This window comes from Chiloscyllium plagiosum, unplaced genomic scaffold (assembly GCF_037043375.1).
Source record: "Chiloscyllium plagiosum isolate Xiang-an unplaced genomic scaffold, Cpla_swu_hap1 HiC_scaffold_35, whole genome shotgun sequence".
Lineage (NCBI taxonomy): Eukaryota > Metazoa > Chordata > Chondrichthyes > Orectolobiformes > Hemiscylliidae > Chiloscyllium > Chiloscyllium plagiosum.
This window is the reverse complement of record NW_028270173.1, coordinates 3,555,503-3,583,247: the sequence shown is the minus strand read 5'-3', so window position 1 is coordinate 3,583,247 and position 27,745 is coordinate 3,555,503. Positions and strand designations below refer to the sequence as shown.

General features: G+C 43.9%; 1 protein-coding gene across 1 annotated transcript in view; it reads left to right on the top strand.

Annotated features, from left to right (window-relative positions):
• The window catches only part of LOC122547962 (V-set and immunoglobulin domain-containing protein 1-like), an 82,923-nt gene that overhangs the window by 31,865 nt on the left and 23,313 nt on the right, over window positions 1-27,745 (top strand). The window contains exons 2-3 of the mRNA XM_087978809.1: window positions 6,288-6,632; window positions 15,242-15,517. Coding sequence (XP_087834935.1) covers window positions 6,288-6,632; window positions 15,242-15,517 — 621 coding nt within the window. The remainder of the gene's footprint in view (window positions 1-6,287; window positions 6,633-15,241; window positions 15,518-27,745) is intronic.

The window sequence follows — 27,745 nt, the reverse complement described above, 5'->3', positions numbered from 1 at the left end:
TCGTATGAGGAAAGACTGAGGCACTTGGGGCTGTTTTCACTAGAGAAAAGAAGGTTTAGGGGTGACTTGATTGAGGTGTACAAGATGATTAGGGGGTTAGATAGGGTCGACAGTATGAACCTTTTCCCGCGTATTGAGTCGGGTATTACAAGGGGGCATAGCTTTAAATTAAGGGGGGGTAGATATAGGACTGATGTTAGGGGTAGGTTCTTCACTCAGCGAGTCGTTAGTTCATGGAATGCCCTGCCAGTAACAGTGGTGGACTCTCCCTCTTTATGGGCATTTAAGAGGGCATTGGATAGGTATATGGAGGATAGTGGGTTAGTGTAGTTTAGGTGGGCTTGGATCGGCGCAACATCGAGGGCCCAAGGGCCTGTACTGCGCTGTATTCTTCTATGTTCTATGTTCTAAAAAGGAATAGTGTAGGTTAGATGGGCTTCAGATAGCTTCCACAGGTTGGTGGAACATCAAGGGCTGAAGGCCTGTACTGCGCTGTAGTGTTCTATGTTCTATCTGTATTGGACAGGTGTCACATGAAGACAGAGAGAGGGAAGGGAGTCACCTGTACAGCATGAAGGAATGGGATCATATGTAGACCATGGTGGGACAGGAATCACGTATAGGAGTTACCTTTACAGCAGTGAGGGATCGGCAATGCATATAGATCAGAATTGGACAGGAGTTCTGTTTGAATGAGAGAGCGATGTGAAACACGTATGGAACAGTTAGGGGCAGGAATCAGACATAGACTTGAAATGGACAAGAGTCATGATTCAACTGAAGAAATTGAGCGGTCAAGAATAGATTGGAGAGCGGCAAGAGTTACATATAGATCAGATTTGGTAGGAGTCACGTGGAGTTGGCAGAGGGACAGGAGTTACCTGCAGACTAGAGTTTAACAGGAGTCACATATATCTGTAGACAGTCCAGAATTATATACAAGAGAGGAAAGGGTGTCATGTGTAGGTCAGATTAGGACAGGAGTCACATGGAGATGCAAGAAAGATAGAAGTTATGTATAAACTGAGAGGGATAGACGGACAGGGAGGGATAGAGAGGAACAGAAGTCTGAGTCAAGAATAAACTAACGTGGAGTTGGAGTGACGTATGGGCCAAAGTGGGGCAAAAGCCACAAGGAAAGCAAGAGGCACAACAGTCCTGTATAGAACAGAGAGGGACAGGACTTATATGTAGACTAGGGAGGAAAAGGACTCTGTTGTGGAATGGTGAGTGATAGGAGTTATGTGCAGACCAGTGTGGGACAGGAGTCACATATAGATCAGTGTTGAACAGTGTCACATGAAGTCAAGAGAGCAACTGAGTCACCTGTACTGCAGGAAGGAATGGGATCAAATCTAGTCCTCGGTGTGAAGGAGTCCCAAGTACAGCATAGTTGGACTGTATACAGCAGTAAGTGATGGGGCAAGAGAGTAGCTGCAGTTATGTTATGGGACAGAATTGATGTGAGTCACATACAGAACAGTGAGTGATGGGAGTCAGTATTAAGGAGGTATTGACTCAGATTTTAGGTTGACTATGGAAAAAGATGATGGACAATGAGACTGAGAATAATTAATTCAGGGAAAGCCATTGGAGCAAGAACAGATCTGAGCTTGACAGAGTTGAGTCAAAGTTTTGTGGGAAATACACAAACATAAGAACAGATTACCTTCAAAAAGATGTTTTGGGCAAAGTTAAAGTACATTCCCTCTGAAAAGGAAGGGTAAAAAATAAATCCATCGTTCCGTGGATGACAGAGGACAGAAAAAATAAGAAAAAGTAGTCAGGTGTCAGGAAGTTTGAAAGTGATGGTGTAAAAGAAAATAAGCAATACAAAGGGGGAGCATGAAAAGTAATTGGCAGCTAAAAACAATAAGAAGCTATAGCTATCTAAATAGTGAAAGAAATATAAAAGGCATAGAGCTGATTAGGAATTACTAAGGACATTACACATAAAGGTAGGAGTCATGTCTGATATAGTCAATGAATTCTTTGTAGCTGTCTTTATCAAGGAAGATGTTACCCAGGTCATGAAGAAAGGTGGAGCTTTAGGCAACGTGACCATTTATACAGAGGAGGTATTGAATAGTGATACTGTCACTGGACTAGTAATCCAGAACTTCAAGTTAATGTTCTGGGCCTGTGGTAGACCATGACATTTGAAATCAATAAAATCTGGAATAAAGAGCTGATGCGACTGTGATCATGTAACTGATGTTGACTGTCTTTAGGAAGAAAAGCATCTACTTCACAACTGTCAATAGACAATAGGTGCAGGAGTAGGCCATTCGGCCCTTCGAGCCAGCACCACCATTCATTATGATCATGGCTGATCATCCACAATCAGTATTCTGTTCCTGCCTCATCCCCATAACCCTTGATTCCTCTATCTCTAAGAACTCTATCCATCTCTTTCTTGAAAGTATCCAGTGACTTGGCCTTCACTGCCTCCTGGGCAGAGCATTCCATATATCAACTTCTCTCTGGGTGAAGAAGTTTCTCCTCAACTTTGTTCTAAATGGCCTACCCTTTATTTTTAAACTGTGTCCTTTAGGGAAGGAAATGTACTGTCCTTACTGAGTCTGACCCACGTGTCACTCTAGACCCTCAGCTTGTGGGGACTCTAAATATCTGAATAAGCTTTAAGGGATTGTCAATAAATGCTGGCTCAGCCCTATGTCCGATAAATGCACACATACATGATCTACAGCGCAACAATAAGAAGGTTATAAGACCATAAGACATAGGAGCGGAAGTAAGGCCATTCAGCCCATCGAGTCCACTCCGCCATTCAATCATGGCTGATGGGCATTTCAACTCCACTTACCCGCATTCTCCCCGTAGCCCTTAATTCCTTGTGACATCAAGAATTTATCAATTTCTGCCTTGAAGACATTTAGCGTCCCGGCCTCCACTGTACTCCACGGTAATGAATTCCACAGGCCCACCACTCTCTGGCTGAAGAAATGCCTCTGCATTTCTGTTCTGAATTTACCCCCTCTAATTCTAAGGCTGTGACCACGGGTCCTAGTCTCCTCACCTAACGGAAACAATTTCCTAGCGTCCACCCTTTCCAAGCCATGTATTATCTTGTAAGTTTCTATTAGATCTCCCCTTAACCTTCTAAACTCCAATGAATACAATCCTCAGCCGTTCCTCATATGTTAGACCTACCATTCCAGGGATCATCCGTGTGAATCTCCGCTGGACACGCTCCAGTGCCAGTATGTCCTTCCTGAGGTGTGGGGACCAAAACTGGACACAGTACTCCAAATGGGGCCTAACCAGAGCTTTTTAAAGTCTCAGTAGCACAACAGTGCTTTTATATTCCAACCCCCTTGAGATAATTGACAACATTGCATTCGCTTTCTTAATCACGGACTCAACCTGCACGTTTACCTTTAGAGAATCCTCAACTAGCACTCCCAGATCCCTCTGTACTTTGGCTTTACGAATTTTCTCACCGTTTAGAAAGTAATCTATGCTTCCATTCTTTTTCCCAAAGTGCAAGACCTCGCATTTGCTCACATTGAATTCCATCAGCCATTTCCTGGACCACTCCTCCAAACTGTCTAGATCCTTCTGCAGCCTCCCCACTTTCTCAGTACTACCTGCCTGTCCACCTAACTTTGTATCGTCGGCAAACTTCACTAGAATGCCCCCAGTCCCTTCATCCAGATCATTAATATATAACGTGAACAGCTGCAGCCTCAACACTGAACCCTGCGGGACACCGCTTGTCACCGGCTGCCATTCGAAAAAGAACCTTTAATCCCAACTCTCTGCCTTCTGTTAGACAGCCAATCCTCTATCCATACCAGTAGCTCACCTCGAACACCATGGGCCCTCACCTTGCTCAGCAGCCTCCCATGAGGCACCTTATCAAAGGCCTTTTGGAAGTCTAGGTAGACCACATCCACATCATGGAGACGAGATTGGGGAGTCAGGGAGTCAAAATTGGGGTGTCAGGGAGATGAGAGAGTGCTCAAGGAGATGAGATGGAGGGGTTTCACAGAGATAAGACGAAGGGATCAGGGAGACGAAAGGGGGTGTCAGAGAGATGAAACAAAGGGATCAGGGAGATGAGACAGATGAGTCAGGGAGACGAGATTGCGGGTTAGGGAGACAAGACGGGGGTTAGGGAGACAAGGCAGGGGGTTAGGGTAATGAGGCAGGGGTTTAGAGAGATTCTGATGATCATTAAGGTTATGAGATGGAGTCAGGGCCCACTGGGTGTGTGGAAGGATGACTGGAGATGAGGGGATCCCTGTGTCATGACCTGGGTTGGAGTACCGAGGGTAGGGGGAGGGGGGAGGTGTGAGCATTGCTCTGGAGAACAGAGGAGAACCCACAACCAGTCACCCAGCTGTTGCCTAGCTAGTCCACCCCTCTTCTCTCCCGGTCCCGACTCCATCCCCACAAAGATTGGTGGAATGGTGGATAGTGTCGAGAGCTGTTTTAGGTTGCAATGGGACATTGACAGGATGCAGAACTGGGCTGATAAGAGGCAGATGGAGTTTAACCTAGAAAAGTGTGGAGTGATTCACTTTGGAAGGTCAAAGTTGACGCACATTACAGGGTTAAAGGTAGGATTCTTGGCAGTGTGAAGGAACAGAGGGATCTTGGTGTCCATGTCCATAGATCCCTCAAAGTTGCTACCCAAGTTGATAAGGTTGTTAAGCAGCCATATGGGTGTGTTGGCTTTCATTAGCAGAGGGATAGAGTTCGAAAGCCGTGAGGTTATGTTGCAGCTTTCTAGAACCCTGGTTAGACCACACTTGGAATATTGTGTTCAGTTCTGGTTGCCTCATTATAGGAAAGATGTGAATCTTTAGAGAGGGGGCAGAAGAGATTTACCAGGATGTTGCATGGATTGGAGAGAATGTTTTATGAAGAAAGGTTGAGGGGGCTAGGCTTTTCTCATTGGAGCAAAGAAGGATGAGAGGTGACTTGATAGAGGGGTACAAGGTGATGAGAGGCATAGAGTGGATAGCCAGAGACTTTTTCCCAGGGCGGAAGTGGCCATCATGAGGGGACATAATTTTAAGGTGATTGGAGGAAGGTTTATGGGAGATGTCAGAGGTTGATTCTTTACTCAGAGAGTGGTGGGTGTGTGGAATGCACTGTCATCAGTGGTAGTAGAGTCAGATACATTAGGGAAATTGAAGTGACTCTTGGAAAGGAATATGGAAGATAGTACAATGAAGGGTCTGGAGGTTAGTCTGATCTTAGAGTAGGATAGAAGGCTGACACAACATCAAGGGCTAAAGGACCTGTACTAATCTGTACTGTTCAATGTTGCTTGCTCTATATTCTTCCCCATCTCCGTCAATCCCCTCCCCCCCACCATCCTCTCCCACCTTCTCCCTCTCCCATCTCCTTTCTTCCCACATCCTGGCCTAAACTAATCCTTGTCACCAACCATAGCCTTTCACACATCCCCACTTCAGCTCTGACCAGTCACACCTCACCATCACTCAATGACCTTTCTCCTAAAGAAGTTCTGTTCCCTCACCAGACAACATGATATGTCAGTGTTTATCACTCCTGCCAGGGACCTGGATTCAATCCCACTCTTGGGTGACTGACTGTCAGGAGCTTACACATTCTCCCTGTGTCCGTGTGGGTTCCTTCTAGCGGCTCTGGTCCTCCCACAGTCCAAAGACATGCAGAATACATAGCTTTGTCAGGTTAAATTGCCCTTACAATCCAAGGATGTACAGGCTAGGTGAATTAGCCATGGGAAATATAGGATTATGGAAATAGACAGGATAGGATGCTCTCCAAAGGGTCGGTGGATCCTCGATGGACTGAGTGGCCTCTATCTACACTTTTGGTATTTAATGAGTACTGCAGTATTAGTATTTTAGTGAGGATTAATGTTGTAATAAGAGAATTGCACTTCTCTCTGTGGGAATTCTTGTCAATTACATAGAACGTAGAAAAGTACAGCACAGAACAGGCCCTTAGGCCCACGATGTTGTGCCGAGACCTAATCCTAATGTAAAATATAGTAACTTAACCTATGCACCCCTCAACTCACTGCTATCCATGTGCATGTCCAGCAGTCACTTAAATGTCCTTAATTACTTCACTTCCACCACCGCCGCTCGTAACGCATTCCATGCATTCACAACTCTCTGTGTAAAGAACCTACCTCTGATGTTCTGAACAATTAGAGTAGAAAATTAGGTCAGATTTTATCAATTACTGAAATAGAAATTTTGAGAGATGATTGTTCTGTGTAATATGTTCTTACTTTGTGAATATTTTTCTTTCTTTTGAAGGGAGAAGGTTAGTGCTGGCAGCTGCCCAACAGAAAACAATACATGGAACGATTTTTGAAACTGTACTCCTACCCATGATGCAAAACATCAGTCAGCCAAACGAAGTGTTTAGTTTGGAGTGGAGAGTAATTCAAAATGAGACAGTAAGATCCATCCTCATATTTTCACCCAGTTCCCCCATCCCATATATCTCAGATTCTTTTAAAAACCGAGTGAATTTCTCCCACTCCAAATTGGAGTTATTGCTGAAAAATATCCAGCTGAGTGATGAAGGAATATATGAACTCGAAGCAACAACATCAGATGGAAAATCTACAAAATACTCTGTCATGTTAACAGTTAATGGTAAATTAATTTCACTTCTTTGAATAATCTCAACGTCTGACTCATATCAGAAATTTTCCACATTTATAGATTTCTCTATCTGTAAAAACAACAAAGGTGGTAAAAGGGGGAGGCGTGGCATTGTTAGTCAAGGGTAGTATTACATGGCAGAAAGGACATTTGAAGACTCATCTGCTGAGGTTAGAAACATGAAAGGAAAGGTTGCCCTGTTGGAAGTTTTATACAGCTCCAGAGATATACAGGAAAGGGTAACAAAGATGATTCTGGATAGGAGCGAAGGTAACAGGGTAGTTTTTAATTTTTTTTAGATTAGATTACTTACAGTGTGGAAACAGGCCCTTCGGCCCAACAAGTCCACACCGACCCGCCGAAGCGCAACCTACCCATTTCCCTACATTTACCCCTTTACCTAACACTACGGACAATTTAGCATGGCCAATTCACCTGACTGGACTGTGGACTGTGGGAGGAAACCCACGCAGACATGGGGAGAATGTGCAAACTCCACACAGTCAGTTCCCTGAGTCGGGAATTGAACCCGGGTCTCTGGCACTGTGAGGCAGCAGTGCTAACCACTGTGCCACCGTGCCGCCCACTTTTCTGAATATTGACTGGAAATACTATAGTTCGAGTACTTTAGATGGGTCAATTTTTGACAAATGTGTGCAGGAGAGTTTCTTGATACAGTATGTAGACAGGCCAACAAGGGGTGAGGCCACATTGGATTTGGTACTGAGTAATGAACCAGGCCAGGTGTTAGATTTGGAGGTAGGTGAGCATTTTGGTGATAGTGATCACAATTCGGTTATGTTTACTTTAATGATGGAAAGGGAGAATGGTAATTATGATGTGATTAGGCAAGAATTAGGACACATAGAATGGGGAAAGAAACTGCAGGGGAAGGACACAATTGAAATATGGAGCATATTCAAGGAACAGCTACTCCATGTTCTTGATACATATGTACCTTGTCAGGCAGGGAGAAAGTGGTTGAGTGAGGGAGCTGTGTTTACTTCGGAAGTTGAATCTCTTGTCAAGAGAAAGAAGAAGGCTTATGTGAAGATGAGACATGAGGCTCAGTTAGGGCACTTGAGAGTTACAAGTTAGCCAGGAAAGACCTAAAGAGAGAACTAAGAACAGCCAGGAGGGGACATGAGAAGTCATTGGCAGGTAGGATCAAGGAAAACTCTAAAGCTTTCTATAGGTCTATCAGGAATAAAAGAATGATTAGAGTAAGTTTAGGGCCAATCAAGAACAGTAGTGGGAAGGTTGTGCGGGGAGTTGTGAGTTGTCTACGGGAATAATGTCAGAAAACTGGAGGATAGCCCTTGCTCAAGAAGGGGAGGAGAAACAGCCCTTGTAATTATAGGCCAGTGAGCCTTACTTCAGTGGGTAAGGTAAGGTAAGGTAAGGTAAGGGAACCGTGGTTTACTACAGAAATTGCATCTCTTGTTAAGCGGACGAAAGAGGCTTATGTGATGATGAAACGAGTGGTTCAGATGAGGCAATGGAGAGTTACAAATCAGCTAGGAAGGATTTAAAGAGAGAGTTAAGAAGAACAAAGAGAGGACATGAGCAGTCTTTAGCAAATAGAATGAAGGAGAACCCTAAAGCTTTCTATAGGTATGTGAGGAATAAAAGGATGACTAGGGTAGGAATAGGGCCAGTCAAAGACAGAAGTGGGAAGTTGAGTGTGGACCCTGTGGAGATCGGAAAGGTGCTAATTGAACATTTCTCATCGGTTTTCACTCAGCAAGAGGAGAATATTGTAGAGGAGAAGAACAAGATACGAGATATTAGACTAGAAAGGATCGAGGTTAGTTACAAACAGGTGTTATCAATTCTAGAAGGAGTGAAAGTAGAAAAGTCCCCTGGGTTGGATGGGATTTATCCGAGGATTCTCTGGGAAGCTAGGGAGGAGATAGCAGAGCCTTTGGCTTTGATATTTGAGTTGTCATTGTCTTCAGGTTTAGTACCTGAGGACTGGAGGATTGCAAATGTTGTGTCCTTGTTCAAGAAGGGCAGCAGAGATGACCCAGGTAATTATAGACCAGTGAGCATTACTTCTGTTGTAGGAAAGGTTTTGAAAAGGATTATAAGAGATAAGATTTATAATCATCTAGCAAGCAACAATTTGATTTCAGATAGTCAACATGGTTTCATCAGGGGCAGGTCATGTCTCACAAACCTCATTGAGTTTTTTGAGAAAGTGACCAAGCATGTAGATGAGGGTCGGGCAGTTGGTGTGGTCTACATGGACTTCAGTAAAGTCTTTGATAAGGTTCCACATGGTAGGTTTTTGGAAAAAATGCAGAGGCATGGAATTGAGGGTGATTTAGCAGTTTGGATTAGAAACTGGCTTTCTGAAAGAAGGCAGCGAGTGGTGGTTGATGGAAAATATTCAGCCTGGAGTCCGGTTACTCATGGTGTGCCACAAGGATCTGTTTTGAGACCACTGCTGTTTGTCATTTTGATAAATAACTTAGATGCAGGCACAGGTGGATGGATTAGTAAATCTGCAGACGACTCTAAAGTCGGTGGAATAGTGGACAGTGTGGAAGAATGTTACAGGTTGCAGGGGGACTTGGATTAAGTGTAGAATTGGGCTGAGAGGTGGCAAATGGAGTTCAATGTAACTAAATGTGAGGTAATGCACTTTGGGAAGAATAACAGGAAGGCAGAATACTGGGTCAATGGAAAGATTCTTGGTAGTGTGGATGTGCAGAGGGACCTTGGAGACCACGTACATAGATCCCTGAAAGTTGCCACCCAAGTTGATAGGGTTGTTAAGAAGGCCTATGGTGTGTTAGCTTTTATTGGTAGAGGAATTGAGTTTTGGAGCCATGAGGTCATGTTGCAGCTGTACAAAACTCTGGTGTGGCCACACTTGGAGTATTGCGTGCAGTTCTGGTCACCGCATTTTAGGAAGGATGTGGAGGTTTTGGAATGGGTGCAAAGGAGATTTACTAGGATGTTTTCTGATATGGAGGGATGGTCTTATGAGGAAAGGCTGAGGGACTTGAGGCTGTTTTCGTTAGGGAGTAGAAGGTTGAGAGGTGACTTAATTGAGATATATGAGATGATGAGAGGGTTAGATAGGGTGGATTGTGAGAGTCTATTTCCTCAGATGGCGCTGGCTCACTTGAGGGGACATAGCTTTAAATTGAGGGATGATAGATATAAGACTGATGTCAGAAGTTATTTCTTTACTCACAGCAGTAGGGGTGTGAAACACACTGCCTGGAACAATAGTAGACTCACCAATTTTAAAGGCATTTAAATGGTCATTGGATAAACATATGTATGAGAATGGAATAGTGTAGGTTAGAAGGACTTCAGATTGGTTTCACAGGTCAGTGCAACATCGAGGGCCGAAGGGCCTATACTGCTCTATGGCCTAGGGAAGGGTTTATATAGAAGAGTGTGGTGATGGAAAAGCACAGCCAGTCAGGCAGCATTTGAAGACCAGGAGAATCCCCGTTTCGAGCATAAGCTCTTCATCAGGAATGGGTTTATGGTGCTATTGGGCAGGTTAGATGGACCACACAGAATTACAGAACTGAGAAAGACCATTCATCCCATGTCACGTCTGTGTTTGTCACCTACAACAACTCATGTGCTGTCATTCTCCCACCTTGTCTCATGGTATGGCGTGTTTTCTCTGTCATGACCCACCAGGGAAATTGGGCTGCTACTCATGCCCACTGCTTCAGGGATCATTAGAAACTTTCACCCAGAGAGTGGTGAGCCTGTGGAATTCTTTGGCACAGAAAGAGGTTAATCAAAACATTAACGGTTTAGATATAGTTCTAAAGGTTAAAGGGATCAAAGGTTATGGGGGAGAAAGCAGGAACAGGGCACTGAGTTTGATGGTCAATCATTGTCATATTGAAGAGAACGGCATCCTGAAGTGCCAGAATGGTCTTCTCCTGCTCCTACTAACAATGTTTCCAAGACTCAAGAGATTGACTCTGTTTCTCTGTCCACAGACGCTGAAATGTTAAGTTTCTCCAGCATTCTCTGTGGTTATTACTACAGGGATCAGTATTTACATTCTATCTAAATGACTTAACAGTCACAGAGTGATTCAGCATGGAAACAGGCCCTTCAGTTCAAATTGTGCATACTGACCTAACTAAACTTGTCCCTGCATTTGGACCATAAACCTTTCCTTTCATTTACCTGTCCAAATGTCTTTTACATGTTATAACTGTACCTGCATCTACCATTTCCTCTGGCAGTTCATTCCATACATGCACCAATCTCTGTGTGAAAATGTTGCCCCTCTGTTCCCTTTTAACTCTTTCCCCTCTCACCTTAAAACTACGTCCTCTAGTTTTGAATTCCCCTATCCTAAGGAAAGACCTTTGCTATCCACCCTATATATGTCTCTTGCGATTTTATAGAACCCTACAAGTATTTTGAGGTTATACAGGATGTTGGTGAGGCCTGTTCTGGAGTACTCTCTCCAGTTCTAGAACATAGAACATAGAACAGTACAGCACAGAACAGGCCCTTCAGCCCACGATGTTGTGCCGACCATTGATCCTCATGTAAGGTAAACCTAATGTACGAACCCTCAAATTTCTGTGACTATATGCATGTCCAGCAGGCTCTTAAATATCCCCAATGACCTCGCTTCCACAACTGCATTCCATGCTCTCACAACTCTCTACGTAAAGAACACGCCTCTGACATCCCCTCTATACTTTCCGCCAAACAGCTTAAAACTATGACCCCTCGTGTTAGTCATTTCTGCCCTGGGAAATAGTCTCTGGTTATCAACTCGATCTATGCCTCTCATTATCTTGTACACCTCAATTAGGTCCCCTCTCTTCCTTCTTTTTTCCAATGAAAAAAGTCCGAGCTCAGTCAACCTCTCTTCGTATGATAAGCCCTCCATTCCAGGCAGCATCCTGGTAAACCTCCTCTGAACCCTCTCCAAAGCATCCACATCTTTCCTATAATAGGGCGACCAGAAGTGGACACAGTATTCCAAGTGCTATCTAACCAAAGTTTTATAGAGCTGCAATAAGATCTCACGACTCTTAAACTCAATCCCTCTGTTAATGAAAGCCAAAACACCATATGCTTTCTTAACAACCCTGTCCACTTGGGTGGCCATTTTAAGGGATCTATGTAGGTGCACCCCAAGATCCCTCTGTTCCTCCACACTGCCAAGAATTCTATCCTTAATCTTGTACTCAGCTTTCAAATTCGACCTTCCAAAATGCATCACTTTGCATTTATCCAGGTTGAACTTCATCTGCCACCTCTCAGCCCATCTCTGCATCCTGTCAATGTCCCACTGCAGCCTACAACAGCCCTCTATACTGTCAATGACACCTCCAACCTCTGTGTCATCTGCAAACTTGCTGACCTATCCTTCAATATCCTCATCCAAGTCATTAATAAAAATTACAAACAATAGAGGCCCAAGAACAGACCCCTGTGGAACACCACTCACCACTGACTTCCAGGCAGAATACTTTCCTTCCACTACCACTCGCTGTCTTCTGTCGACCAGCCAATTCTGTATCCAGACAGCTACATTTTCCTGTATCCCATTCCTCCTGACCTTCTGAATGAGCCTACCATAGGGAACCTTATCAAATGCCTTGCTGAAGTCCATATACACCACATCCACCACTCGACCCTCATCAACTTTTCTAGTAACATCCTCAAAGAACTCAATAAGATTTGTGAGGCATGACCTGCCCCTCACAAAGCCATGCTGACTGCATTTAATCAAGCCATGCTCTTCCAGATGGTCATAAATCCTATCGCTCAGAATCCTTTCTAACACCTTGCAGATGACAGATGTGAGACTGACTGGTCTGTAATTGCCAGGGATTTCCCTATTTCCTTTCTTGAAGAGAGGAATTACATTTGCCTCCCTCCAGTCCCCAGGTACGACTCCAGTGGAGAGCGAGGATGCAAAGATCTTTGCAAGCAGCGACACAATCACATTTCTCGCTTCCCAAAGCCGCTGAGGACAAATCTGGTCCGGGCCTGGCGACTTGTCAATCTTAATGTTTGTCAAAATTTTCAGCACATCAGCTTCCTCTATCTCTATCCGTTCCAGCAAGCTTACCTGCTCCTCAATGGTTTCATTTACTACAAGGTCCTTTTCTTTAGTAAAGACAGAAGCAAAAAACTCATTTAGGGCTTCCCCTTCCCCCTCAGACTCCAACACAAATTCCCTATGCTATCCCTTATCGGCCCTACTCTTTCTTTGATCATTCTCTTATTCCTCACATAAGTGTAAAATGCCTTTGGATTCTCCCTAATCCTTCCTGCCAAGCCTTTTTTGTGCCTCCTCCTGGCTCTCCTCAGACCATTTTTGAGCTCCTTCCTCGCTGCCTGTAATCCTCTGGAGCTGAGCAAGATCCTTGCTTCCTCCACCTTATGTAAGCTACCTTCTTTCTTTTGACGAGAAGCTCCTCCGCTCTCGTCATCCAAGGTTCCTTTATCTTACCCCTTCTTGCCTGTCTCAGAGGAGCACATTTATGCATCACTCGCAACAACTGTTGCTTAAACAGTCTCCACATGTCTATAGTGCCCTTTCCATGGAGCAATTGCTCCCAGTCCATGCTTCCCAATGCACGTCGGATAGCATCATAGTTTCCTTTTCCCAATTAAATATCCTCCCATTGTGCCTGCTTCTCTCCTTCCCCATAGCTATGTAGAATGTGAGGCAGTTATGGTCATTATCACCAAAATGCTCTCCCACCATTAGATCTGACACCTGCCCCGGCTCATTGCTGAGCACCAATTCCAAAATGGCCTCTCGCCTCGTCGGCCTGTCAATGTACTGAGTTAGGAAACCCTCCTGAACACACCTTACAAAAACAGCTCCTTCCAAACCATCTGCTCGAAGGAGGTTCCAATCAATATTGGGAAAGTTAAAGTCACCCATTACAGCAACCCTACTACATTCACACTTTTCCAAAATCTGCCGACCTATACTTTCTTCAATCTCCCTGCTGCTATTGGGGGGCCTGTAGTAAACCCCTAAAGAGGTGACTGCTCCCTTACTGTTCCTAATTTCCACCCATACTGACTCAGTAGGCAGACCCTCCTCGACGATGGTAACATCTGTACCAATGGTAAGGAAGGACAGCGGCCTTCCAAAAGTGGCCCCACTAATGTCCCCTACAGCTGAAATATGACGTCCCAGCCCCTGTACTCAATGCTCTGACCAATGAAGGCAAATATACCAAATGCATTCTTCACCACCCTCTCTGCCTGTGATGCCACTTCCAAGAAACTATGAACCTGAACCTCTAGGTTTCTGTTTGACAACACTCCCCAGGTGTCTACCATTAATTTTGTAAGTCCTACCCTGTCTTATCAAACACTTGGACAAAGGGACTGACTGTATTGTTGGCAAATTTGCTGACAGTTTTAAGATTGAGAGGAAAGTGAGTTGTGAGGAGGAAAAAAGCACCTGAAATGGGATCTGGATTAAACAGTCATTGGTATAGAATTGGAATATTGATGAAAACTGAGAAGTGTTGTTAAAGGTCTTGAAAATCTTGCACTTCCCTGAGGAGTATTAGGTAGTGGGAATGTTCTGGACAAGTATTCCCAAGACCCATCCGAATGCTATGGAGAGTGTAGCTGCAAATTTCAAGCTCTAAAATCCAAAGTTCATGAACATAGCTGCACATGGCTCAGGAAAATCATACACAAATTTGCACATGTTACAAGATGTGCATTTCACTTGTTTAACCTGTCCTGTCATGCCTTAAACTTAAACTTAAATATTGAAGTTACTTCACTTATTTTATCTTTCATTACATTCATTTATTTTAACTGACTTTAAAAGTAACTTTTGTACTATTTACCATAGGCTGGAGATTACCCTTACTCACAAATCAGCTGCCTCCCTCTGTCTATAAATTCTCCCAGTGCTCTTTTAGAAATTCCTGTTTTTCAAAATCACTAGACTTGTAACAGTATGCCCAACAGCAGCTGCTCAGCAGCCAATAACTCTTCAAATTTCTTGAGATGACATTCAGACATTTTATTCAAACTCTGACCAGAAGCCCTGGATGTGAGCTTGCTCACAGGTCACCATCAGTCATTGTTCCTCTGTCACTCTCATTCCAATCCAACTGAACAATTACTGACCACTCCTGCTCATCATACAGTCCCTCAGGCACTTCAGCCTGCCCATAGCTTATTGATGATTGGTTTAGGAACATAATTCTTGTTATTTTCTTGTCACAGTTTTAGTTTCATTGGACATCTCTCATCAGTCCCTTTATAGCTCCATTATGGTACCTGATTTCTAGTGAAGTCAAGATTCATTGAATTAAGTTCTATGGAGCTTCTGAGTCAGGCTAGTTTCATCAGTGTTTAGATTGAAATTAGTTCTCCCTGCTTTTGGAATTATTTAACTATAAAAATTAACTATATAAGAATCAGGTAACTCTCAGTTTGCCACTGATTGGGCTGGGGGTGAAAGTCAGTAAAGCTAATAATCTCAAATCCTTTAGTTCCTATTTGGGTGGCTTCAGTAGCTTGTGTTTATCAGGCTTAAGTAGTTTGGAATATTCTGCTCCTTAGACTCTGGATAAAATCTTGTGTCTTCATATCCACAGTTGCTGTCTCTATTCCACACATTGAGATCTTTCCTAAGGTTCCTCAGGTGGGAGACAATGTCACTCTGCAATGCTCCATCCTGGAGGGGAACCTGGTTCATTACAGCTGGTACAGATGTGAGCAATCTCTGTCTGATGGTAAAAACTATCGTATGTCCAAGAACAATCGCTCCTTGACTCTGCTGAACTTGCAGGAAAGTGATGTTGGCACTTACAGATGCCAGGCCAGGAACCACATCAGTATCAAACACAAAGATTTTGTGCTTCAGTTCTGTAGTAAGTATCTTTCCTAAATCATTCAGATCTGATCAATCTCAGCAAGTGAATATCATCATCTTGTTTTTTTCCAGCATCCTAAAACACCTAACAGTACTTATTCTACTTACAAACATCTCCCTTCATACTTTATTCAATGAAGGATACTAGGCAGGTAGGAAGATGAGTTGTGATGATCTAAGAAACCTACAACGTGGTAAAGGTGGGTTCAGTAGTAGGTAAACATCTGGCAAATGGAGTACAATGTGGGCAAGTGTGAAATTATCCATTTGACAGAGGAGTAAAAAAGAAGCATATTATCTAAACGGTGAGAGGTTGCAGAGCTCTGAGATGCAGAGGGATCTGGGTGTCCCAGTTTATGAATAACAGGTTAGTATGTAGGCACAGTGAGTGAAAGATCATAGAGTGTAATGATTTATTGTGAGGAAAACTGAATACAAGAGTAGGAAGATGATGCCTCAGTTCTATAGGGTGGTGGTGAAGCCATACCTGGACAGATACAGTGGACAAGTACATTTTTCAGCTGGTATCCAGGAATGTTCCGGAAGCAGTGTCATTTTATTTGCTGACACCACAGACCTTCCTGTTTGGGAGGGGGGAAGGTGGAAGGGAGGAAGGGAGCAGCTCCCAGATTGTAATTGGTACAAGGCAGAGTGTGTGGGCCCCCCAGTGAATCTGTCACCTTTGACCTTTGCCCTTTTCCTGGGCTGAGCCAAACGGGGCACTCACTACTGTGACTGGGGGACACAAGGAGTGAGTAGGGTTGAGAATGTGGTGAGTGTGGGAATTGCACTAAACTCAGATGGCCCTGAGATGAGAACTGCATTCTGGGAGGAGGGGCCTGCCTCACCCCTTCACCTGAGGCCTACACAGCGAGGCGGGGTCAGCTGCTTTCCTGGCTAATAGGCTTCCTCTCCAACACTAGGTCTTCCAGTGACCTCAGCAAGGTGATAGGTAGCTGGACAGATGGATGGCTGGTGGGTGGAGATGGGAGTAGTGAGTGAGGAGGCTGCAGGGAGAGCCTCACTCTGTGTCTCCATTCCTACTGTGATGTAGTTTATGAGTAATCAGATGAAAAATGTGGGTGTGTCATGGAATTGAAGTGTCACAAGTTTCTGAAAGGATCAGGATCCACTGATTTACAGTAATGATGATCATATTTAAGAAGGAATGTTCCGAGGAAAGGTCACCTCAAACTGAAAGATTAACTCTAATTTCCCTTCACAGATGCTACAAGACTTGCTGAGCTTTTCAAGCAATTTCTATTTTTGTTTCCAAGAGGCAACGGGGGGAGGTGATTGCCTAGCGATATTATCACTAGACTACTAATCCAGAAACTGAGCTAGTGTTCTGGGGACCTGGGTTCAAATCCCACCAGGGCAGGTGGTGGAATTTGAATTCAACAATAATTGGGAAATTAGAATCTGTGAATGACCATTAAACCATTGTTGGAAAAATCCATCTGGTTTATCAATGTGCTTTGGGGAAGGAAATCTGTCACCTTAACTGGTCTGACCTACGTGTGACTCCAGATCCACAACAATGTGGCTGCTCTCTGAAATAGGTGAAAGTGAGGACTGCAGATGCTGGAAATTAGAGTCAAGATTGGAGTGGTGCTGGAAAAGCTCAGCAGGTCAGGCTGCATCCAAAGCCCTGCCCAAAACATCAATTTTCCTGCTCCTCGGATGCAGCCTGACCTGCTGTGCTTTTCCTGCCCTCTGAAATAGCCTAATAAGCCATTCAGTTCAAAGACAACTAGGGACGGTTAATACATGGTGACCAACCAGTGATGCCCACATCCCAAGGAATATTAAAAAGACCTTTGCAGTTCTTTCAGATTTTATTTGTTATGACATGGGTTGTTTTTAGCACAATCACTATTCGCACTTAATCTCAGGCCTATTATCTCAGCACCAACTGCCCATTCTCTGCTACTCTTAGCTCTCATTATCACTGCTTCAGCTTCTCTTCTATCATGGCCTGGCACCTATAATGCCTTCATTTACCTACATGTTTTATTTCTCCATCTGTCTCTCTGAGCTCCATCTCCACCTATCTGCTTACCTCTCCTTCCCACACCATCACCTCTCCCCCCACACATGTGCTGAAAAGTTATTCGGCAGAGTTTTTTCTAGTTGCTGTCAGTTCTGATGAAGTGTCACTGGATCTTTTTCCTGAGATGGTCTGAGTTTCACCAACAATTTCTGTTTGTGTAGTGACCACAAAACAATAAGCTTTAATCTGTAGTTTGAAAGGAGAGGGTAGAATCGGAAGTGACAATATTTCAGTTGAATAAAGGGACCTATGGAGCTATGAGGGAGGACCTGGCCAAAGTTCAATGGTGCAATATCCTAGCAGGGATGGCAGTGGAACAACAATGGCAGGTATTTCTGGGTATAATGCAGAAAATGCAGGATCAGTTCATTCCAAAAAGGAAGAAAGCTCCTAAGGGGAGGCAGGGGTGGCCGTGGCTGACGAGGGAAGTTAAGGACCATATAAAGACAAAAGGGAAAAAGTATAACATAGTAAAGGTGAGTGGGGAATCAGAGGACTGGGAAGCTTTTAAAGAACAACAGAGGATTACTAAGAAGGAAATACGCAAAGAAAAAATAAGGTAAACGAAGGTAAACTGGCCAAAAATATAAAGGGTACTGAAGGAGGTGGCTCGAGAAATCGTGGATGCGTTGGTGATTATTTTCCAGAGTTCGATAGATTCGGGATTAGTTCCTGCAGATTGGAGGGTGGCTAATGTTGTACCACTTTTTAAGAAAAGAGCGAGAGAGAAAACAGAGAATTATAGACCAGTTAGTCTGACCTCAGTGGTGGGAAAAATGCTGGAGTCTATTATAAAGGACAAAATTACGATACATCTGGATAGCAGTAACAGGATAGGTCAGAGTCAGCATGGATTTATGAAGGGGAAATCATGCTTGACTAATCTTCTGGAATTTTTTGAGAATGTAACTCTGAAGATGGACAAGGGAGATCCAGTGGATGTAGTATACCTGGACTTTCAGAAAGCCTTTGATAAAGTCCCACATAGGAGGTTAGTGAGCAAACTTAGGGTGCATGGTATTAGGGGCAAAATACTGACATGGATTGAAAATTGGTTGGCTGACAGGAAACAAAGAGTAGTGATAAACGGCTCCCTTTCGGGATGACAGGCAGTTACCAGTGGTGTGCCGCAGGGATCAGTGCTGGGACTGCAACTTTTTACAATGTACCTTAATGATATAGATGAAGGTATTAAAGGTAATATTAGCAAATTTGATGAAGACACAAAGCTGGGTGGGAGGGTGAAATGTGAGGAGGATGTTAGGAGAAGACAGGGTGACCTGGACAGGTTAGGTGAGTGGATGGATTTGCATGGTAGATGCAGTTTAATGTGGATAAATGTGTGGTTATCCACTTTGGTGGCAAGAACAGGAAGGCAGATTACTACCTAAATGGAGTCAAGTTAGGTAAAGGGGCAGTACAACAAGATCTAGGTGTTCTTGTACATCAGAGCTGAAAATGTGTTGCTGGAAAAGCGCAGCAGGTCAGGCAGCATCCAAGGAGCAGGAGAATCGACATTTCGGGCATGAGCCCTTCTTCAGGAAGGTTCTTGTACACCAGTCAATGAAGGTAAGCAAGTACAGCAGGTAGTGAAGAAGGCTAATAGCATGCTGGTCTTCATAACAAGAGGAATTGAGTATAGAAGCAAAGAGGTCCTTCTGCAGCTGTACAGGACCCTGGTGAGACTGCACCTGGAATATTGTGCGCAGTTTTGGTCTCCAAATTTGAGGGAGTGCAGCGTAGGTTCACAAGGTCAATTCCCGGAATGGCAGGACTATCTTACGCTGAAAGATTGGAGCGACTGGGCTTGTATATGCTTGAGTTTAGAAGGGTGAGAGGGGATCTGATTGAGACGTATAAGATTATTAAAGGATTGGACACTCTGGAGGCAGGAAACATGTTTCTGCTGATGGGTGAGTGCCGAACCAGAGGACACAGTTTAAAAATAAGGGGTAGGCCATTTAGAACAGAGTTGAGGAGAAACTTCTTCACCCAGAGAGTGGTGGGTGTGTGGAATGCTCTGCCCCAGAGGGCAGTGGAGGCCCAGTCTCTGGATACTTTCAAGAAAGAGTTGGATAGAGCTCTTAAGGATAGTGGAATCAAGGGTTATGGGGATAAGACAGGAATAGGATACTGATTGAGGATGATCAGCCATGATCATAATGAATGGTGGTGCTGGCTCGAAGGGCAGAATGGCCTACTCTTGCACCTATTGTCTATGGTCTATTGTCTATTATCCTGAGAGGACTTACAAAGAACAAAATTTACAGCCCAGGAACAGGCCCTTCGGCCCTCCAAGCCTGTGCTGATCCAAATCCACAGTCTAAACCTAACGCCCAATTCCTAAGCATCTGTATCCCTCTGCTCCCCACCTACTCATGCAACTGTCCAGATGCACCTTAAATGAAGCTACCATGTCTGCCTCTACTACCTCTGCCGGCAATGCGTTCCAGGAACCTACCACCCTCTGTGTAAAGTACTTTTCACCTCTCACCTTGAATACATGACCTCTCATTATTGAATCTCTTACCCTGGGTAAAAGCTTATCTCTAACCACCCTGTCTATATCCTTCATGATTTTGTAGACCTCGGTCAGGTCCCCCCTTTTTCTAATGAAAAATTCCTAACCTACTTAACCTCTCTTCATAGCTAGCACCTTCCATACCAGGCAACATCCTCGTAAACCTTCTCTGCACCCTCTCCATGGCATCCACATCCTTTTGGTAATGTAATCAGAACTGTACACAGCGTTCTAAATGCAGCCGAACTAAAGTCTTGTATAATTTTAACATGATGTGCCAGCTCTTATACTCAATAACCCATCCAATGAAGGCAAGCATACCATATGCCTTCTTGACCACTCTGTCTACCTGTGCAGCAACGTTCAGGGTACAGTGGACCTGAAGTCCCAGGTCTCTCTGCTCATCAACTTTTGCTAAGGCTCCTCTGTTTACTTTATAGTTCGCCCTAGAATTGGACCTTCCAAAATGTATCACCTCAGATTTGCCCAGATTGAACTCCACCTGCCACTTCTTCGCCCAACTCTCCAGTCTATCTATATTCTCCTGTATTCTTTGACAGTCCCCTATGCTTTCTGTTACTCCACTAATCTTCGTATCATCTGCACACTTACTGATCATATCACCAATGCCCTCTTCTAGATCATTTATGTATATCACAAACAACAGTGGCCCTAATACTGACCCCTATGAAACACCACTGGTCACCTTTCTCCATTTTGAGAAACTCCCTTCAACTACTACTCTCTGTCTCCTGTTGCTCAACCAGTTCTTTATCACCCTGCACACCCTGCACATCATGTGGCTTCACTTTCTCCATTAGTCTTCAATGGGGAACCTTATCAAATGCCTTACTAAAGTCCATGTATATGACATCTACAGCCCTTCCTTCATCTAACAACTTGATCACTTTCTCAAAGAACTCTATTAAGTTGGTAAGGCATGATCTACCCCACACAAAACCATGTTGCCTAACACAGATAAGCCCATTCATTTCCAAATATAAATAGATTCTATCCCTCAGTACCTTCTCCAGCAACCTTCCCACCACTGATGTCCAGTTCACTGGTCTGTAGTTACCTGGAATATCCCTACTACCCTTCTTGTACAGGGGACAACATTAGCGACTCTCCAGTCCTCCGGCACTTCATCTGTGTTTAAGGATGCTCCAAAGATGTCTGTCAGGGCCCCAGCTATTCCCTCTCTCGCCTCCCTCAGCAACCTGGGATAGATCCCATCTGGTCCTGGGGATTTATCCACCTTAATATCCTTTAGCCTACGCAATACATCTTCCCTCCTTATGTCAACATGATACAGAGTAAACAAACATCTATCTCTCATCTCAACATTCATCATATCCCTCTCCTCAGTGAACACTGATGCAAAGTAATTATTGAGAATCTCACCCATTTTCTCAGGTTCGATACACAACCTTCCTTCCTTATCCTTTAATGGACCAACCCTTTCTCTAGTTACCATCTTGCTTCTTATATATAAATAAAAGGCCTTGGGATTCTCCTTAATTCTGCTTGCTAAAGTTATTTCATGACCCTTTTAGCCCGCTCGATTCCTCGTTTAAGATTGGTCCTACTCTCCTGATATTCCTCCAAGGCCCATTCTGTCCTTACCTGCCTGGACATTATGTATGCTTCCCTTTTCCCCTTGGCTAGGTGTACGATTTCTCCTGTCATCCACGGTTCACGAATCTTGCCTTTCCTATCCCTTGTTTTCAAAGGGACATACCTATCCTGTAATATCTTTAACCTATCTTTGAAAGCCTCCCACATATCAAATGTGGACTTCCCTTCAAATAGCTGCCCCCAATCCACATTTCCCAGTTCCTGCCTAATTTTGATATAATTGGCCTTGGCCCAGTTTATTACTCTTCCCTTAGGACCACTCTTATCTTTGTCTATGAGTCTTCTAAAACTTACAGAATTGTGGTCACTATTCCCAAAGAAATCCCCACTGCAACTTGCAATGCCTGGCCTGGCTCATTCTCCAACACCAGGACCAATATGGCCCCTTCCCTCGTTAGACTATCGACATACTTCTCTAGAAAACTCTCCTGGATGCTCCTTACAAATTCTGCCCCATCAGACCTCTGACACTAAGTCTATCCCAGTCAACATTGGGAAAATTAAAATTGCCCATCACCACCACCCTGTTGTCTCTGCATCTTTCCATAATCTGTTTCCCTATTTGTTCTTCTACCTCATGCTCACTGTTGGGAGGCCTGTAGTACAGCCCCAACAATGTAACTGCACTCTTCTTATTTCTCAGGTCTACCCATAATGCCTTACTGCCTAAACCTTCCATAGTGTCCTCCTTTAGCACAGCCGTGATATCGTCCCTGACCAGCAATACAACTCCTTCTCCCCCTTTTACTTCCCTCCTTGTCCTGTCTGAAGCATCTGGAACATTTAGTTGCCAATCATGCCCTTCTTTCAACCAAGTCTCTGCGATCACAATAACATCATACTCCTTGGCACCAATCCAAGCCCTAAGTTCGTCTGCCTTACCCACAAACATTAAAGCATATGCACTTCAGACCACCAGTTCCTTTGCCTTCATCTGCTCTCTGCCTACTCTTCCCTTTGGTAATGCTAACTACATGATCCGTACAGTCTCTAGTTTCCACCTCACTGTCTACTCGTTTTCTCTTCTGGTTTCCAGCCCCCTGCCACATTAGTTTAAACCCACCCCAACAGCAGTGGCAAAAACTCCCCCAAGGACATTAATTCCAGTCTGGTTCAGGCATAGATCATTCATAGTCTGGTTCAGGTGTAGACTTCCTGTGTAGAAGTGGAAAATTTTGGAATTGGGGTCATACTTCAAAGTAAGGGGATGCCCATTTAAAACAGATTTTTAAATATTCACTCAGATAGTTGAAAGTCTTTTGAACTCTTTTCCTGTAAAGTCAGTGAAAACAGAGTCCTTAAATGTTTTTAAGGAAGCGGTAGGTGTATTTTTGCTAATTAAGAGGGTATGAAAGGTCATCCAAGGGTATGCAAGAATGCAAGGACTTGAGGTTACGTTTAGGGCAGCCATAATCATTTTGCGTGATAGAGCAGGTTTGATGGGCAGAGTGGCCTAACCCTGCTCTTAAATTGTCTGTTCATATGAACCAAGTGCTCAAGATTTACCATGACATTCGGTTGATCCCATTATGACTATGGGCTGTAATCATCCAGGCATTTTTCTGTGCACTGGGAGAGTACCCCCATGACGTTTAACACTACATTGGCAGTGCAACCCCATGACCTTTAATACCATACTAGCAGTGCAATCCCATGACCTATGACTATACACTGGCAGTGTAACCCATGACCTTTAACTATACACTGGCAGTGTAACCCCATGACCTTTGACTATACACTGGCAGTGTAACATTATAGCCTTCAACACGAGACTGGCAGGGTATTATGATGACCTTTGACTTTACACTGGGAGAGTAACCTAATGACCTTTGACATTACACTGACAAGGTCACGTGATGACTACAGTGATTGTAATAGAACATAGAACACGATGTTGTGCCGAGGTTTAATCCTAATGTAAAATATAATAATTTACCTACACACCCGTCAACTCACTGCCATCCATATGATGTCAAAGATTCTCCACAAGTAAATAAAGGGTGATTTGGTGACAGGATACCAGCCTCTGCAGAGTTATTTCAGTGGTGATGAGGAAAAGAATCATGCACCTGAACAAATTCACTCGCAAGAGTTGTCTTTGAGTTGGGGAAAGCATTTCTGGCATCATGCTGTTATTTGGGAAGCTTGACTCATTCACTGCTGCTGCCAAAGCCTGGGTCCAGTATGTGGAAAGAATGCTTTATTTTTTCCAGACGAATAACTTTGGGGGCAGATGAAAAGCAATAAATACTTCTAACAGTGTGCAGACTCACGGCTTTTTCAATTATTAGTTGCCTTACCTTCCCTGAGGCACCAAATATTAAAATCTTTCAAAGGCTGATGGATTAGTTAAGGAATATTATGATCCCAACCTTCCTCTAATTCTGAGACCGCTGTTGGTTTTACTCAGCAATTTGAATCCTGGGAACATAGAACATAGAACATAGAAGAATACAGCGCAGTACAGGCCCTTTGGCCCTCGATGTTGCGCCGATCCAAGCCCACCTAACCTATACTAACCCACTATCCTCCATATACCTATCCAATGCCCGCTTAAATGCCCATAAAGAGGGAGAGTCCACCACTGCTACTGGCAGGGCATTCCATGAACTTACGACTCGCTGAGTGAAGAACCTACCCCTAACTTCAGTCCTATATCTACCCCCCCTTAATTTAAAGCTATGCCCCCTTGTAATACCCGACTCCATACGTGGGAAAAGGTTCACACTGTCAACCCTATCTAACCCCCTAATCATCTTGTACACCTCAATCAAGTCACCCCTAAACCTTCTTTTCTCTAATGAAAACAGCCCCAAGTGTCTCAGTCTTTCCTCATACGATCTTCCTTCCATACCAGGCAACATCCTGGTAAACCTCCTCTGCACCCGTTCCAGTGCCTCCACATCCTTCCTATAGTATGGCGACCAAAACTGCACACAATATTCCAGATGCGGCCGCACCAGAGTCTTATACAACTGCATCATGACCTCAGGACTCCGGAACTCAATTCCTCTACCAATGAAAGCCAGTACGCCATATGCCTTCCTCACCGCACTATTTACCTGGGTGGCAACTTTCAGAGATCTGTGTACATGGACACCAAGATCCCTCTGCTCATCCACACTACCAAGTATCCGACCATTAGCCCAGTACCCCATCTTTTTGTTATTCTTCCCAAAGTGAATCACCTCACACTTAGCTACATTGAATTCCATTTGCCACCTTTCTGCCCAGCTCTGCAGCTTCTCTATATCCTGCTGTAACCTGCCACATCCTTCCTCACTGTCAACAACTCCTCCGACTTTCGTATCATCCGCAAACTTGCTCACCCAACCTTCTAACCCCTCTTCCAGGTCATTTATAAAAATGACAAACAGCAATGGTCCCAAAACAGATCCTTGCGGAACACCGCTAGTGACGGCACTCCATGAAGAAACTTTGCCATCAACTACTACCCTCTGTCTTCTTCCATCCAGCCAATTCCTAATCCAAACCTCCAACTCACCCTCAATGCCATATCTCCGTATTTTCTGCAGTAGCCTACCATGGGGAACCTTATCAAACGCCTTACTAAAATCCATATATACCACATCTACCGCTTTCCCCTCATCAACCTCCTTCGTCACCTTTTCAAAGAATTCAATAAGGTTTGTGAGGCACGACCTGCCCTTCACAAAACCATGCTGACTATCCTTGATCACATTATTCCTATCCAGATGTGCATAAATCCTATCCCTTACAATTCTCTCTAAGACTTTGCCCACAACAGAAGTGAGACTCACCGGCCTATAGTTACTAGGGTTATCCCTACTCCCCTTTTTGAACAAGGGAACCACATTTGCTATCCTCCAGTCTTCTGGCACTACTCCTGTAGACAAAGAGGACATAAAAATCAAGGCCAATGGCTCTGCAATCTCCTCCCTTTCTTCCCAGAGAATCCTAGGATAAATGCCATCAGGCCCAGTGGACTTATCTATTTTCACCTTTTCCAGGATTTCCAACACCTCTTCTCTACATACCTCAAAGCCATCCATTCTACTTATTTGTGACTCAGTATTCACATCGACGACAATGCCCTGTTCCTGAGTAAATACTGAAGAAAAGTATTCATTCAGTGTCTCCCCAATCTCTTCTGCCTCCACACGCAACTTCCCACTACTATCCTTGACTGGACCTATTCCTACCCTAGTCATTCTTTTATTCTTAACATACCTATAGAAAGCCTTAGGGTTTTCCCTAATCCTACCGACTAAGGACCTTTCATGTCCCCTCCTTGCTGCTCTTAGCTCTCTCTTCAGGTCCTTCCTGGCTACCTTATAACTCTCAATCGCCCCAATTGAACCTTCACGTCTCATCTTGAGATAGGCCGCCCTCTTCCATTTAACAAGGGATTCCAATTAAACTTATTAAACCACGGCTCCCTCGCACGACCCTTTCCTCCCTGCCTGACAGGTACATAATTATCAAGGACACTCAATAGTTGCTCCTTGAACAAGCTCCACATATCATTTACACTCTTGCCTTGGAGTCTACTTTTCCAAGCCACACATCCTAAGTCATGCCTCACCGCATCATAATTTCCCTGACCCCAGCTATAACTCTTGCCCTGTAGTACACACTTATCCCTCTCCATCACGAGAGTAAAAATCACCGAATTATGGTCACTATCCCCAAAGTGCTCACCTACCTCTAATTCTAACACCTGGCCTGGTTCGTTACCCAGAACCAAATCCAGTATGGCCTCACCTCTTGTTGGCCTGTCTACATATTGTGTCAAATCGATATGCAGGATTTTTGACAAGGTTTGGAGGACTAGGAGAGGCATGTGATTTTGGTTTAACCCTGAATGAAATGTTGAGAGACCATTTGGTATGTGGGATTAATGACGTAACCATGTAAAAGCACCTAGTAGCTGAAGACCAACTGGAATTCAAACAGGCACTGCAATGTGATTCATTATTGGAAAATGCAGCAAGTGGAGCATATGTGTTACAGGGTCCGCTGATGGAAGTGTACACCTTTTCCAGTCTGACTGAGCTTGGGGAGCTCAACCTCGTTGAAGGAAATAGCATAGCCTCACTTAGGACATATCCTGAACAAAGGGATACGAGGTCAGCCCAGAGCAAAACCCCAAAATAAAAACAAGCCGCGGCCAGTTAGATAAGATTTGCTGCCAGTATGCGGATTTGAGACAGCAAAACAGTCTCACTTGACATAAATTGAATATGAGAACTGATAGACTGGTATCCAGGACAATGCACACCCTGTAAAGTCCACCTACTGCTGGTTAGGATCACTTCAATTGCTTGCTTAACAACATCCAAATCAGAACTAATCAAAATAAACATCTGATTAAATGGTCACCCAGTTCTAAGTTGGTGTAGATGTTTCAGTGATCGCAGAACCAGTCTTGAACAAAATTTGTTCTGGACTCCAAACCTTTAGTTTGATAGACTGAGAACCTATATATGGGGAACCTTTACAGATTAAGGGGACAAGTTCAGTTCCCGTTTCTTATGAGAAGCAGCTGGTTCAATTACCACTGGTTGTAGTAAAAGGGGTGGCCAAAGCCTGATGTGATGAAATTGGTTGAGAAACATTCTCTTTGATTGGCTCAAGATTTTTCAATTCAAAAATGGCTGCCTGAGTGAAGTTAGCCTTGTGGTATTATCAGTACTAAGAGTGGTATTATTGGTACTAACAGTGGTATTATCTGTACTAACAGTGGTATTAGCGGTACTAACAGTGGTATTATCGGCCCTAACATTGGTATTATCGGCCCTAACATTGGTATTATTGGCACGAACAGTGGTATTATCAGTACTAACAGTGGTAATATCGGTACTAACAGTGGTATTATCGGCCCTAACATTGGTATTATCGGCCCTAACAGTGGTATTATCAGTACTAACAGTGGTAATATCGGTACTAACAGTGGAATTATTGGTACTAACAGTGGTATTATCGGCCCTAACAGTGGTATTATCAGTACTAACAGTGGAATTATTGGTACT